The 15,810-nt window shown below is 39.7% G+C and overlaps 1 protein-coding gene across 1 annotated transcript; it reads right to left on the bottom strand.

The window, feature by feature from the left end:
* Positions 1 to 183: 183 nt before the first annotated feature.
* LOC139337498 (anoctamin-9) lies at positions 184 to 13,822 on the bottom strand. The gene is made up of 25 exons (XM_070972100.1): positions 13,610 to 13,822; positions 13,378 to 13,419; positions 12,576 to 12,650; positions 12,335 to 12,457; positions 12,078 to 12,214; positions 11,902 to 11,951; positions 11,429 to 11,487; positions 10,651 to 10,730; positions 9,160 to 9,294; positions 8,983 to 9,076; positions 8,843 to 8,903; positions 7,567 to 7,649; positions 7,345 to 7,449; positions 6,432 to 6,596; positions 6,314 to 6,350; positions 4,627 to 4,738; positions 4,386 to 4,443; positions 4,179 to 4,276; positions 3,888 to 4,084; positions 3,642 to 3,794; positions 3,376 to 3,523; positions 3,163 to 3,285; positions 2,751 to 2,844; positions 2,378 to 2,490; positions 184 to 1,121 (listed from the first exon to the last, which is right to left on the bottom strand). The coding sequence occupies exons 2-25, from the start codon at positions 13,396 to 13,398 to the stop codon at positions 1,106 to 1,108; spliced, it is 2,337 nt and encodes a 778-aa protein (XP_070828201.1). The 5' UTR covers positions 13,399 to 13,419; positions 13,610 to 13,822; the 3' UTR covers positions 184 to 1,105.
* Positions 13,823 to 15,810: the final 1,988 nt, after the last annotated feature.

Below are 15,810 nucleotides of genomic sequence, written 5' to 3'. Positions count from 1 at the left end.
ATTTGGGTTGCTACGGTGGCTGGTGTTTTTTGTTGTTATTTGGATTAATTTACAGTTATAAAAGTTGGTAGTCTCTTAATACATCTTCATGACTCGTTTTTTTTCTATTGCAGGTATAAATGTCATTAATAAGTAAATAATAAAGAGCTTCTATCATCATCATTTTTTATTTTATTTTATTTTATCTACCCACATGATAGTCAAAAGTACTGTATCAAAGCTTGTCCATACTGCCAGGAATACATTTCTGGTGAATATGTTTTAAATAATATTAAAAAAAAATGTAAATATTGAGGTTAATATATACCACCATGTGTGACTTCTATGTAATTAGATAATGTAAGAGCCTCCTCAGGTCATTAAATCCCCAAAATTCCCCAAAACAATGGGGAAGTAGGAGCTGACTTGGGAGTCCTCAGCAATCGCTGCAGCCCTGAAGACAACGCTGACATTAAAATGACACCAGCATCATTAGTTTGTAAATTCAAAATGTCAACTATGCACACATTTTAATCAGCTAAATGTAAATTGAAAAGACATTGCATGAGGCAAAAAGTGTCCTCTTTTATTCAATAATATAAAATATTATAATGCAAAACATTCTTGTGTCTGATTTACAAAAGACACCATCAGATTTCCTATGCAGTAAGGACATTCATCGCGGTGCTTTTTTACAGTATAAGGCAGCATTGTAACACACAATCAGTACTGTATGCGCAGTAGCAATATAAATTATGTTTAAGATTTCAATAAAAACATTCACATACATCTCACAAATATAGAGATCCAACAGTAAGCTATCAGTGCATTCTTAAAATAGAATAAGAATAATCTCATGAAAGACGTGGTCAGTAAAATCAGTTACCGTACACTTGTTTTGTCCAAGAAAAATTAGTCTGTCTTCAAAGTCCATTTCATAGACGAGGATCCGAGTAGCCAGCACTTGACATTTGACTGCAAACAACAGAGTCTCAACTCTTCAGAGAGATGATTAATGGCTTTGTTTGACTCAACACTGCGATAGGCTGGAAACTTTAATGCACAAGGCAATACTGGGTTTACGTCCTTAGGGGAAAATGTGTAATATTAAAGTGTCTGAATGCTGTCAGGCTTCAAATGAACTGTAAGAAATAAAAACAAGATGTGGTTAGTTGCAGTATCTACAAAACACATCTTAAAAACAGGCTTTAAAATGTCGTGTCTGGTACAATCATATAATAAACATATAATTAAAGCAACAAATGTCATATTCATATTATCATTTAGGAAATGATACAGTTCAAAGTTTCATATTTAAGTAACATTGAATTTGGGTAGAATATTCATTTCTTAAATGTATACATCTTAGCCTCTTCAGAGGGCAGAGTCATTGCAGGGAGCTCACATGACAAAGGGAAAAATGTGCCGTGAAGCTAAAATTAAATATGTTTTTCATAGCTGACATTTCAGCTTGTCCAGCACAGGTGTGACTAATCAGCACAAATTTGTGCCATTGCTTTGCAGTATTTGTTATTAATTAGCCGTCATTCTGTTAAATGTTCTATCTGAGCTTTTCCTGCTCAGACAAGTCAGACTGTCTGTTGTGAAAAATGTCTGCCATTCATTCATTAAAGAAATGAGTGCCCTGATGCTATGAATGCTAGCATTAGCTTAGCTAGACAACACATGAAGCAGATAGATAAACAGACTTCTTGACAGGGTAGCAGCTATGATGCCAATCAGCAAAACATGTCAGTCAATTAAAAATAGAAGATGTCTATCTTGCTGTTGAGATTACAAGAAATATAGCAGGAGCACTTTGTGTCTTTTGTGTGTTAAAACCAGCAGTGAGGGCAAAGTTTAACCTGAATTTTTCATTTGCGAAACAGAAATGTGCATGAAAAGAAACACGGCATTATTATTTGGTTTAGAGATGCACTGATCCAACGTTTTCTCTCTTGATGGCCATTTCAATTCCTCATTTTTTTATATGAAATCTGCAAACCTCACAGCATGGAACTCATTGGGATAAAACAGAGGTTGCAGTGCCAGAGACATGAAATGATCAGACTGGCACAAAGGACTAACACAGACTGGCACTGACAAAGAAATCATATTTACTGTGGATCAGTCACATCATGGCCAATACCTGATCCTCCCGATAAGATCAGTGCCAATACTGATCCAGCATATCAGATGGGAGAATTCATGTTAGGACATAGCAGAAATGCTTTGGGAACCAGTCCATTTTTGTTTTACAATACTTAAAATAACTCAATCAATCAATAAAAAACTGTGCATGTTATTGCATAACAGTGTGAAAATGGATGAGCAAGATTGTGCTTTTTTTGGAGACCAGCTGCCACACCAGTCTAACCGCATAATATTTGAGACTCACCTGAGCTCCTCTTTTAGTCTGTTGAGTTTATCGAAGAGTCTGTCATTCTTGACCTGCATGGGAGCGCTCGGTACAAACCAGGCTGCAATGAACTTGCATATGACGACAACGTGCTGCAGGCAGAGAGAGCAATGTTAGGAATGTAATCTCCTCTTCTGTCTGCGAATAATACGGTTTCACTGAACACTCCCTGATTTTGTTATAGAACAGGTCACCGATCTGACGTCCTGAGTTTCAAACTAGAAAAACAGTGAGCTGGAAAGGCAGCGTGGGATTTTGGTGTTGTGTTGTGTCGCTACATTACAAAAAAAGCCCACATAAATCAGTGTAAGAACAGGTGGTTAGTGGCTTCTTGTTTGGTCACAAGGCTCACCTCAAACAGGATGACAAATGCAAAGCGCACAGCTAAAATTAGCCAAAACTGTGGCGTAAAACTGTAGTCCTCATTGCTCCTGTAGTCTTTGTAGCTGTGAATAGAAACAGAAAGCTGATGTAAACTAGATGTAAGAATGTAGAATTTATGTATATCACACTTCTATTCGCTGAGGTTGCACAGTGTGTACAGGAAACAGAAACAGTGCAATAGTAACAGGATAATAACAGGACGCGAGCGTACTGCAAATGCTGAATAGTTATGAAGACTAGTGGTGAGCAGTATGAGAACTTTCCACTCTGTTGTTACTCAAATGATATGTTTCGACTTTGGCTTCTCCTAACCTAAACATCAGAGTCGTGGCAGTTAAAGAACAGATGTTGAAGACAAATAACAATAAAAGAGAGCAAACCTGCAGTGAGAGACATTCAAGCCACTAGCAGTGACCATCTGACTGGCTGAAAACTCATTCAGGATGCTCTGGTCACCCACTTGTGCAACAGAGAGAGTGTTGTTGATGTAGCCAGCCATGCAGCTTGAAAAATAGAAGAATTTATTTCAAAGTGAATGTTGCACACAGCACGACACAACATGAAACTTTTTCTAGAAGAATGCACATTCTCACTCAATATCTGTTGCTGTGTTGTTGGCACATGGGCCATAGCGGTAACGGTACACCAATCGAGGGATGAAGTCTGAAGATATACCGATGACCAGCCCGTTCGCAATGACAGCTAAGACACCGATGGCCTCCAAGATGTCTATCCACACACCTGAGGAAAGGAAACGCTGATGTGAGGAGAATTTTACTCACAGTATTAACAGGAAAACAACCTTTTACTGGCAAAATATGAGTTATCGAATTAAATCTTAGTTCAAATGTCCCCTCACCAATATCGTTGGTTTTCTTGGGAACCAGTCTGCGTTCCAGAGTGACCATTTTAATAGCATCCAAGCGTATCTCAATGACGTTATTAATAAGGGCTAGCAGAGGAGCAAGAGGAAATGCTGCCACAAATATGGTGGTGAAGCTGAACTGGATCACTAAGGAGAGAGCAAAGAAAAATCTGATTTGCCAAAGGCAGTTCTGTACTTGTCTTTCCTTTTTGATGTCAAAGCTGTCACCAGAGGACATACCCATCTCCAAAAACTCATTGAACAGGCTGAAGGAGTCAACATCATTGAGCCGGTAGTTGCTGAGCCAGTTTCGAAGCTTGCAGTTGTCACACAATTCAGCTCCATGTTTGGGCTCTGATTCATCTTTCAGATAGCAGTAGGCACATTTCCTCTGTAGCTTCTGGGTCCTCCTTTTCTTCAACCACCTGCAGAACCAGCTGATGCAAATGGGAGACAGATACCCAGTTTACGCCTAACTAAGTGGATTACACAGTGCACATGTATATAATCACAGATCTGATTTCTACTTACGGGCCAGTGAACTCGAACACGTTGCTGATGGTTTGCTTGAGTACCATTATGATCGCCATTTGGATGAACAGGTCTGTGAGACACCCACTAGGATGACACTGCACAGGGGAGAGTGAAATGTTTGAAATGTAATTAGATGCAATATTTCAATGTAAAACATATATTTTTATTTAAAAATGGATGTTTAGTCATATCTACAGTCCTCACCTCCTCTAGCCTCCATTTCCCTGCAATTCGGACATAACCACCAGGATGGCCATTTATCCTGTCGTGTGTTACAAAGACAAGACACACCTTAATCATTAAGAACAATGAGTTCCCTTCACTTGGACATGAATGTTGAGTCTTTTGTTATGCCAGTGAGCAGTGTGGGTTTGGAAAGTGAGTCTAGCACTGGATGATAAGGTTGAAATGATGTTAATAAGCATCAGAATCCACTAGTTCTTACCTGCCAAGAAAAAAGGCGACGTAGAAGAGGGAGGAGAAATAGGTGAAGAACTGGAAGGTGAACATCTTGACTGTGAAACTCTTCTCTGTGGCAGCAAATGATCTTGTTTTCTCTGGTAAAGACAGACTTTGTGTTCATGCAGTTCACTATTTGGACAATGGATGGCACAATGAGAGTACTACTACAAAATATAAATTTGACATCATTTTATTACCTCTATTTACATTCTATTCATCGAAACAATGTTATGTTGGTGCACACACTATTAAGACATAATTTTGAGCGTTCAAACTTGATTGGCTCCCTGCCGGACACAAAGGACGAAAGAACAATCAGCATGTCATAGCAGGAAAAGCACACATGTAATGCAGCCAGTTAATTATTTTATTGGCTGCATTCTAATCAGCTGTGCCACTTCCAGGCCCCTGATATCAGGCATGCTGCCTCACTAACATGGTTCGCTTCAAATGGGTGAAGCGATTGTTAATTTCAGAAATGTCATTAATTACACCTAGGGCAGAACAATATGCCAAAAAATAATACTGAGACTATTTTGACAGGTACTGTGATGTGCTGTGAGTCACAATTTTAGTTGGAATGGTAATTTTAGCATTTGATTTTCACTGAAAAAAAATACAAAAATGGTGATGATGTGAATTTTGTTGAGGTCTGTACCCTTCTGTTCCCTTCCGTCAGGAGAATATGATTTGAAGTTGGATATTGGACTTGGCAATATTGTGGTTTTGATAATATATTGATTAATTGTTCAGCCCTAATTACATCTGTCCTTCTCCTGTCATGACAAGTTGACATTTCTGTTGTGAACTCTATAAATCATTCTTTTTGGTATTCACTTGTGACCCCTTGTCTCTTCTCTACACAGTGTGATGTTCCCATCTCAGATTGTTTCATTTGAGGATTTCACATCAAAATAAAAATTCATTTTTTCTCACTTTCTTGTTCTACATGCTCTACATGACCAGGCCAACAGACTTGCTCTAATCTAATGATGACCATATTTTTTTATATGAGGATTCCTGCACCATCTGCCTCTTCTACCTCTCTTTCTCTGTCCACTCCTCTTTCCACTTGTCTTTAGCTATGTTTCATCTCAACTTTTTTGGAACCAGGGTTGTACATCTTGTCACACTTCATGCTCTCTCTAGTTCGCCTCAGTGAGTTCCCTTCCTCTGAATATCACCTGATCTATCACACACATTTACAACTTGCCCTCATTTCCCCAATCAGTGTATATGGTGGCCCAGTTCCAATGTCTACCCTGAACCCAGAAAGTAGGACTCCAGTAGTGGATTCTGGATTTGGTCCACAGTGTAGAGGGACAGCTTTAAGTTTCTCTCTTATCTGTCTGTCATATGTGCGTCTGACCTGCTTTCCGTCTGATTACCTGCCTTCCTGCTTCAGCTCCCCTGCATTTGTTTGTCTGTTCTCACTGCCACCATACTGACAACTATAAAATTGGTATCAACCCCTGAAATAATTGCTTATTTAACATTTTCTAATCCCGAAATGAATTATGTTTTAAAATAGGATCATGAAAGGACAATCTTTCTAAAGCTAAATTTGAATTCTGTCTGGAAACGAGTGGGATATTAGTGTAACAGCATGTCTTTAAAATTTGGCGCCATATAAAAATAAGAAGTAATCACAGCGGCTACAGTAAACGTACCTATTGCACAGAGCTTCATGGCTACAATCCTGTTGATCTGCAAAGACAAAGACATGGTCAGAGTCACAGAAGATATTACTAACAGGTAACAGAGCTGCTCATTTAGAGACCTGCATACCCTTGTCATGACCGTGATGATGAGGTAATGGAGGACGGCCCCCAGCATCATTGCCCCGCTGCTCGAGTGGTTGCTCAGAAACTCCCATGATCCCTCAGCCAAGAGCACTGCTGCAATCACCCTGAACACCACCAAGGCATGTGTCAAGCCAATGATCACCAATATCTGTGGAAAGACGAAAACACTCATTTTGTGACAGCTTCCATTAACTACATCTGTTGCAGCTCTTGGCTACACTTGAACCTTACCCAACTTCAACCTGATTCTTATTTTAAAGGTTTAATGTGTAAGATATGGTCACCTGTCAAAGGTTATCCAAACAACTGGGGGGCAGCATAAAACCAGAGTGACCACTGACTGCTGTCACTTGCTCTTTGCTGTAGCTATGTTTGGCTAGCTGCTGTTAGCTACTTAACTCAGTTAGCCTCAGTGTCTAGAGCCAGAAGTAAGGGTGGAAAAACAAGATGGTTTTGGTGAGTTTTATTTTGTTTCTGTTGAACTGAGCTTGTCTTCGCTCAGTAAAAGACAAAACCTTGAATTCAGAAAGTGTGCGGTTGTATTTTTCCATTTAATAAGGAAAGCAGGTGTAAGAATATTTCCTTTCTAGCTCCCAGCTGAAACTACAGTGGGCTACACTTTTGAACTGTCACCTCTTTAGATACAAAGCGGTATTACAGGACAGGACTGCAGCTCACTGGTTAGCATGCTAACTTCAGTAAATATCTTTGCAACACAATATATAGATGTCTTTGACATAACATCAGAACCATTCTTCATGTTCTGTTGAGGTTATCTTATTTTTTGAATGTTTCAAAGTAAAACCATATCTTACACATTGCCCCTTTAACCCGAACTCTGAAGATGTACAAGCCCTTTATATACTGTATGGGAAGAGTGTAAAAATGACACCCACCATAGCTGTGACACAGATTAAGACCAGAGTGCTGCGCAGATAGGAGTGCTTATATTGTTTTGGTTCACAGTTGGCGTTGTTCACAATTTCCAGGATCAGTTCCTCCTACAGTTAAACATAATACAAAAAAAAAAAACCACGCACAGCCGTGAATTCCAATGACCGCTGAACTGGTATTTCTGAAATGCTACCAAAGAAAATAATGTTTAAAACTGATCATACCTCCTCCTCACACCAATCGGACACTTTCCATTCGCACACATAGGAAGCCCGGTGTCTCTTCCAGAACTCCAAAAACAGTGTTGCTGTAAGGACCAGGGATTTAGATGAGTTCATAAAGTCTTTAACAATATGACAGTGACCTCTCTGGTGTTACTAATGATTGCCACTTTTGTGATGTTTGGTTGCAGTTTTGCATTAAATTTCACTGAATGTATGAAGCTACTTAGATGCCTCTGATTAAGGTTTCACATCCTGTGAAAACATTTTAATTTTGCCATATACACACTTTTGCTTTTAGTTATAGCATGCTGACACAGGGCCAGTCACAAAAAGTACTGTGCTGAAACAGCTAAGACAAACAGTTATAAAGATGAGGGTTGTGTTTAAGTTCTGGGAAGTAAGACAACTTTGGATGTACAGTAGTTTGGGTTAGGTTTAGTGCATGAAAGCTTCAGTAAAAAATAGAAATTAGAAAAAAGAAATTTGGCAGGGAGACTCAGGAACTGATCCCTACTCCTGTGGTCTTAGTGTAAACTGTGATTTTGCTGGTAAATTGAATAATCTGAGCAATAGCCCTTTTTTGCAAAATTATGCAGGATTTCTTTTTGTTTATCACAAGTTTTTTCTTTCTTTATCACAGCCCTCCCTCCTTTCATACTTTAGATATTCCCATGTAATCGCTTTTTTGTCATCTTGCCTGAACCCTTATTTTCTACAACACGTATGTATTTGATGAGGAGAGGTTAGACAATGGACTGTGAGCATTTAAAACTCCATAAACACACAGAGGTATTAAAAGCAGACACGTTGAATAAGACAGTGACATAGCATTTATGTGTTCTTATAGATGACTGCTTGACCACCCCCATGGCCAGATGGCCTGGGCTGATTAAGTAGCCAGGACGAGTAGGTTCTCTCAGTGATGTGGTATCTCCTTGGCAGTGCATGTCTAAGTGATCATGAAAAATATCCAGGCAGTTGGATAAAATAAATCTGAGGCAGATAAAAGACTTGATTGTACAAGTTGCGCTGTAAAGCCAAAAACATTTGGACGCAAAATAAAAACCCAACAGTATTGGAGACGAGTTCTGCATCATAATTTTCAACTATTTCTTACTAAATGGGCTTTAGCGGCTATGAAGAAAAACTGCATCTGTATGATGCAGGTGTGACAAATCACACCAATCTATCTTAAAATGTGATCTGAATATTAAAAATACATGATTATTTCTATCAACACAAGAACAATTATGTCACACAGACACACAGAACTCACCCCACACTGCCATGAACATCGCAAAGAGCACTGTGCCATTGTTATCGAACAGCAGGCTCACCTGTAGGCAGACAGGACCAGTGGTGAGCACAAACAGGCAAGCAAACACTGAGCTGTCGACTGTAGATGCAATGATGTACCTTGGCATAGGTGCAGGTGTCGGAGAGTTGCCACACTTTGCATCTCTTGTCACAAAGTGGACACATGACTGTGTCAGCCTCACAAACCTCCTTTCTACAACACAATAAGCACTTCATTTGATACAGTGTATATGTGCTGTTGTGACACAGATACTGTGCAGTTGTGGAGAAACTTACATGAGGGGTGAACTGTTGAAGAAGGCAAGGCCATAAAGGAAGACTATGACCCCAATGAGAGCAGGCGGGATGAGCAGATATGTGTACCAACCCAACCACAGGTAGTACAAGGCCACCTTTTCCCCAAAGTAGTTCCTGATATGACAACACACAGACACCGACAACACACACAAAAGGAAAAAAATTACAAAGCTTATGAGGTGGTGATATGCAAATATCATCATGGGAAAATTATAGACATACATACATTGCACATTTGTAATTCAGAGGCAATGGACAACTGCAATTCCAAAAAAGTTGAAACACTGTGTGAAACGGAAATAAAAACAGAATTTCAGTCATTTGCAAATTAACTGTGTTTACTGACAAAGGTTTCAGTAGTAATCTCCTTTATTCATTCATGTGTTCACAAAGTTGTGAACCTCACTTCATCCTTGCTTGTGAATGACTGAGCGTTTCCAGGATGCCCCTTTCATACCCAATCATGATCCTATCACCTGTTACCAATCAACCTGTTTACCTGTGGAATGTTCCAAACAGGTATTTTTGGAGCATTCCACAACTTTCCCAGTCTTTAGCTGCTCCTGTCCCAACTTGTTTGAAATGTGCTGCTCCCATCAAATTCAGAATAAGCAGATATTTACAAAAATCAACAAAGCTGATGAGGTAAACCATTAAATATATCATCTTTGTGCTGTTTTCAACTGAGTATTTGTTAAAAAAGAATTAGCAAATCATCACAGTTTGTTTTATTCATGTTTTACACAGTGTCACAACTTTTTTGGAATCGGGATTGAAATTACAGAGACGTTTGCAACCAATTTCATACAGACTTTACACAACATTACTGTGTGCGCTTTCTGTATATAATACGTTGTACACAAGATGAACATGTCATGCTGTTTGAGGCATACATTTAAGAGTTGTATGTGGCCCTAAACAATCATTCGATGAATTATACTGTCAATGTCTACTGTGGAAATTCTGCAGAAAATGTACTTTTATCAGCAGAAATAAAAACACTGTCCATATATAAACATATAAAATTTAGAGCAGAAATTTTCAGATCTTTTTTTTTCAGGTGGGTGTGTTTTAATCTGATGGTATTTAAAAACGTTGAGTGATGGTCTGTAGTGTATCTTGGCACTGTGGACTGCTGATAGGCGTAATGTCAGTGCTGAAATCATAGCTCACAGACACAGCTAACTTGAATTAACATGAAGCTTACACATATTTTTACTTACAATTCAACACATGATGCATGTTTGCATTGTGAATCTAAAGACAGCGACATCTCTAACCTGCACCAGCGTTAAGTGCTGTACATCCTCTCAAACAATCCCCGCATCATGCGTGGGGAGTGACATGATTGCAGCTTTCGTGTTACTGGAACCTACTTCACGGTAGGATGACATGGAAAACAATAATGCTACAATAACTGCAACTGTAAAGAGCAGAGTGATGAATAGGCTGTTGTGTTGCAGTCCAAACCTGACAGCAGTTATGGGTTGCCCTTGGAGACAGGCTGTCCATCGTGCCCAGCTCTCCTTCAGCTCTCTCTGTTTCTTTTTCTGAAAGCAGAAGGACAGAAAAATCAAAGGAAATCATCAGCGTGAAGAAGCGCTTCGTACATATTGGTTAACACGGCATTCAGTCAAACTGAAAACAGAATCTTACAATGTAAAATTACGATCTACTGATTTTACTATCTTTAATCTACAATTAAAAGAACATCCGAAACTAATGCTGCATCATATTTACAATAAGAAATGTATTTATGTTTTAATTCCCTGCATATTTAACTTCATGGAATCAACTTCTCCTCCCACTGTGTTATTGTGTAAACAGAAGAACACACATGTACATGATTATATGTGTACATATGCATCACACATGCCCACTCACTGCCAGCACTGAATGACTCACTGCATTAATGTGACTCCTATAGTGTCTCTGTGAACAAATACTTTTTTGGCAGCAATCTACTGTTTTGGCCAGCTTCTGCCAGGTTTTCATTTCATAATTTCAGAAGCTCTTAAGAAAAGCAAAGAACTTTAGAGATTTCTCAGTGGAAAATTGTGTCACTACTTAAGCAGAAGGATGTGTGGATCCTGTGGTCACACGGCCTTTTAAAGTCGACTTTTTAAAGTCCTGGTAATAACACATTTATCAGGCAAGATATCGTGACAACGCTGCAAGCTGTAATAGATCATCATGAATCATAGATACAGCAGAAAGCACAAGGATGCCAGAATGTATGTATGTTTACCTCATGCAAGCAGAACCTTGCCTCAAAAACCTTCATCGTCATAAGATCCCGCAAACTCTCTGGGAAGAATAACAGGTGAGAGATGAAAGATTAGGCGGCATATGAGCTGAGGAGGATCAGGATTGTAAATATAGTAGGAAAATGAAAAAAAAAAAAAATCATTTTGCGATTCTTTTGACAGACATGGCAACATGCTTTGTGTTTCATTTTCACAGAAAAAAATATAAAAACGATGATGGTGTGATTTCTGCTGAGGTCTGTGCCAAACAAGCATGAAACCTTATGTCTGGGGAATCTGATTTGTAGGCTCGGGCATCTCTGTAGTACCACAATCCTTCATTTATCATGGCATGTTGCGACACATTTTACATTTATCATGAAATTGCAGCTCCTGTCTTTTGGATATTGCACTTGGCCATATTGTGATACTTCAATTAATTGTTCAGCCCTAAAGTACAGCAAGACTTTCTCACCTCCTGATCGAAGAGGGGTGTGATTCAAGATGAAGTGGACAATCCTTATCCTGAAACAAGGACAGAGTTGCAGCGAGAGACTTCAGAACTTCTTTCAGATGCTTTAGAGATCATTTGCACGAGAACAACATCATATGGAGGATGTAAATAATCAGAGATACATCAAATAGCTTTACCTGGTGCTGAGTGGTACGACGTTCTGATCCGAGCTCCAGTTACAAGCATCAGACACTTTGAGCAGATACCTGTACTTCTCAAAAAATTCTTTAGGCGCCTGAATCCCATAGAAGACGAGATCATCATCTATAATTGTCTATGAGAAGCAAATGAAGATGAGGTAAATGAATGAATCATGACCTTTGCAACACTTTAACTCTGGGCTGTTAAAGAAAATAAGGAGTACAGGTGAATATCTGTTTAACTGAACACTTACTGTGACTTTCATGTTCTTTTTTTTCAGTTCTTCAATGTATTCATTTTGCTTCTTGAAAGCCTCTTTCTCCTGGTTCTCAACTGTTTTGGCGACCAGGACGTAGTCATACGATAATGGAGTGTGCTGAGTGACAAAAAGGATACGCCAAAGTCAGACTTTCAGACATTGCACGGATCAATCTGAATCTGTGATGGACAGGACGAGTGAGCATGTTGTTTAAGTGGACGCGTTAAATTCTTACCACAGGTGGAAGTGATGTCTGTTCATTGCCGTTCTCTCTCACCACTCCCATTAATTCCAGTAGTTCAATACTGGGCTATAGAACAAAAATATTGTCACTCAAGGAGCACAATTATGGCAAATTCACACATCACAAGATAGTAATGATAGTTTTCAAACTGACAAAAGCGTGACTGATGTATAATGATTTCACTGTAAGGGATAATTTGGTTTCATCAGTCCATTGATATGCAATAATAAAGCTTGTGAAAATCAGCATAGGTCATCATCTACAAAAGAATCCTGTTTAACTATGACGTGGGGGTGTGTCAGCGAATGCCACAGTGCTGAGAGAAACCCGTGGCGATCCTGACTCACCGTGGAGGACTGAGAGCGAGGAGGGTTAATCTAAACTGACTGAACAGCATGGCATGCAGATGCGCTCTCGCTGTCATGCCAATCCATGCTATTCACTTACAGGCAGCCTACACAAAGGTTACACAGAGGCCATAACAGTGAAGGAGTGGCAGACCCAGACGTATAATCTGAACATGAAGATACCAATGGAAGTGCACACATCCCATTCAATCCTAATTGGGACGAAATCATGATTGTGTAGTTTAGATCTGTGTAAGGGTGGGTCTCTACAGCACTGGAATAAGCTTCTGATGCAGCTATTTCGTGCAGGATTGGCAGGCATGTTACAGACAGCAGCAGGCCTATGGCAACATAACAGACGCTTAAAGTAGGAGCTGACCTCAGATCAGCTCCATTATGTATCCATACAGACTCTGTATTTTGGATGTATGAATAAAGTCTCCTACCTGCCTCCTGTGGACGGGCATGATGAGTTAAGGCAGATGCGACTTCCCGGATTTAAAAAAAAAAAAAAAAACCCTCAGTCAACATTCAATGATCCCAAAGCCTCAACCTCGCTCACCAACCAGCACGACTATAAAAATGACATGAACAGGCAGTAGGCAACTTCCGTACTTCCCCCAGGAACAAGCGTATTGTTGTACTACCAGCTAAGGAATGCAACAAAAGCGACTCTACCTGTTGCTGATGTCAGAGCATTTATATTTGGAGCCTCCACCTTTTTTCCCTCTCTCTGTTCAGCCGGTGCAAAGATGTGATCATCAATCACACAAACAAGCTGGGTGTGCAGCGTGTTTCAGACAAATAGATACTACCTCGATGTGGCTGGTCAGGTGCAATGGTATGGCATATCTCTGCCGTCGCCTCCTCCTCCTCCTCCTCCTCTCTGATGCAGAATAACGTAGCCTACATCCACCGCTAGATGGAAGCAAACACGGTGACTTTTTAACAGCGTGTGAAGCACCAGCTGAATCATCCAACACTCATCGGTCAGCACTGACTGTGACATTTGTTTAAATATAACACTTCTTCACTTTGAGTCATGAAATTACAATGAAAACATCTCCGGGGCCCCTCGTGGAAAGGCTGAGCAGGCCCATTAACATTCACAGGAGAACAGGCTGTTAAATCTTAAGTGCCCGAACCAGCATGGAAATAAATAAAAGTGAAATAAATAAAGTCAAACCTAAAACCTAAATTCATCATAAATATCAGGTCGAGCGTTAATCATCTGCTTGTATACATCACCGTTAGTTCGGCTGCAGATAATCTACCACAAGCTAAATTATGAGGTGTAATTAATGAATGCATGCATGAATGCTGCCAAACTTTCCACACTTCACGACGTATGAAAACAAAAAGTCTTGTACCCACTGCAATCTTCAGATTCACTGGGCGGATTGACATTTAAATTACTAACAGGAAAAGTTTTCAGTGCTGAGAAATAACTGGACTTAAGTACAATTGTGAGGACTCGCATCTTGTACACCACATTTCACAGGGAAGTATTGTACCTATTTACTCCACAGCTTTATTTAAGCTATAGTGACTTTTCTTTATATAGGCCATTATAGTGTTATATTCCTATTTTACATTCGAATAGTCTATTTGCCCAACCGGTGAAATATGATTGAAAATCATTCAGTTTTACTCTTTACCTTAACATCTTCATTGAAAATGCTGCTTAAAAAACAAATGGTAATAATAATGAAATATAAATATTATCCTGCAAAAAGGTTCGTTCCGCATAACGAGTACTTTTACTTTTAATAGACCTACTTCAGGTATATTTTACTGATAGTAGTTTTACTTTTGTAAAACTTTAGATGCAGGTGCTGTGTATGTATATTTCCATATTTTTACATTTTACTTTTTTGAATCTATATTTGCTTTGAATTATAATGACACTTGCAGTAGTAGACATCTCTATAAATAGGTAGGTCTCTTTGATGTTTGTGAGCTTTTTTATTTAAATATATCTCTTACATGCGATTCCCACTGCACAGCCCCGTGGACCTATTTCTGTCTCCCATCCCCTCTCTTTGTGAACTAAACATGACTAAACTAACATGTCAAACGGGTGGCCCTCCGTGCCTTGTTATTAAAGATGATTTTGACCATTAGCCTTGCAAACCTATGATGGCAGTGCACACCCAAGAAGACCCACATGTCAAGTGAGGAGAGGCTGGAGGAGAAGTGGTGGCGAAAATAAGCGGCTGTATTTCTGTACTCAGCCACACCCCACAGAGGAGGATAACATAATTACACCAGTACAGGAGCGTGTAGACCACTTGAAGGGTGACTGAGGGGCCCACTGCTACTAAATTTGACCGGAGTGGTAGAGAGGTGGCAGGGAGGAGTAGGGAGGCTGCTGATGGACCCCTTGCTGAACTCCCTGTCACAGAGGGAGCAAATAGAGAAGTGTGAAGGACTGGGAAGTGAAACCAAACATTACACTGCTTTAACCAAAACTAAACAAAACTAAACATCCGAGTGAAAGCTGCAGGGTCCAGTAGATCCTACAGGCCAGGCCCTTCAGCAAAGAATTGAATGTCTATGCCTCTATGTTACTGACAATTATAACCTAAAAAGATGATTGATGGTTCACTCTCTAATTATAATGGGAACAGCTGTTTCTCTGCAGCTAATCTCAGGTGGGAGACTGGGGTTTCTTGCGGGATCCTTGATATGAAACAGTTGTGGAAAGGCACGAGTTAAGAGGCTTGTGTGGTTGGCTGTGAAGTGCCTGGAAGCTCTCACTCTGAACAAACAACCTGGACTTATATAAGCAAATCATTTAAGGGAACATAGTGACAGGGCATGGAAACCCAAAACACCCAAATCCTTTATAGCTTGTCCTTGTTTGCATATTAACAAAT

Source organism: Chaetodon trifascialis, chromosome 10 (genome assembly GCF_039877785.1).
Source record: "Chaetodon trifascialis isolate fChaTrf1 chromosome 10, fChaTrf1.hap1, whole genome shotgun sequence".
In the NCBI taxonomy this organism is placed as follows: Eukaryota; Metazoa; Chordata; class Actinopteri; order Chaetodontiformes; family Chaetodontidae; genus Chaetodon; species Chaetodon trifascialis.
This window is presented reverse-complemented; position numbering and strand designations above follow the sequence as displayed.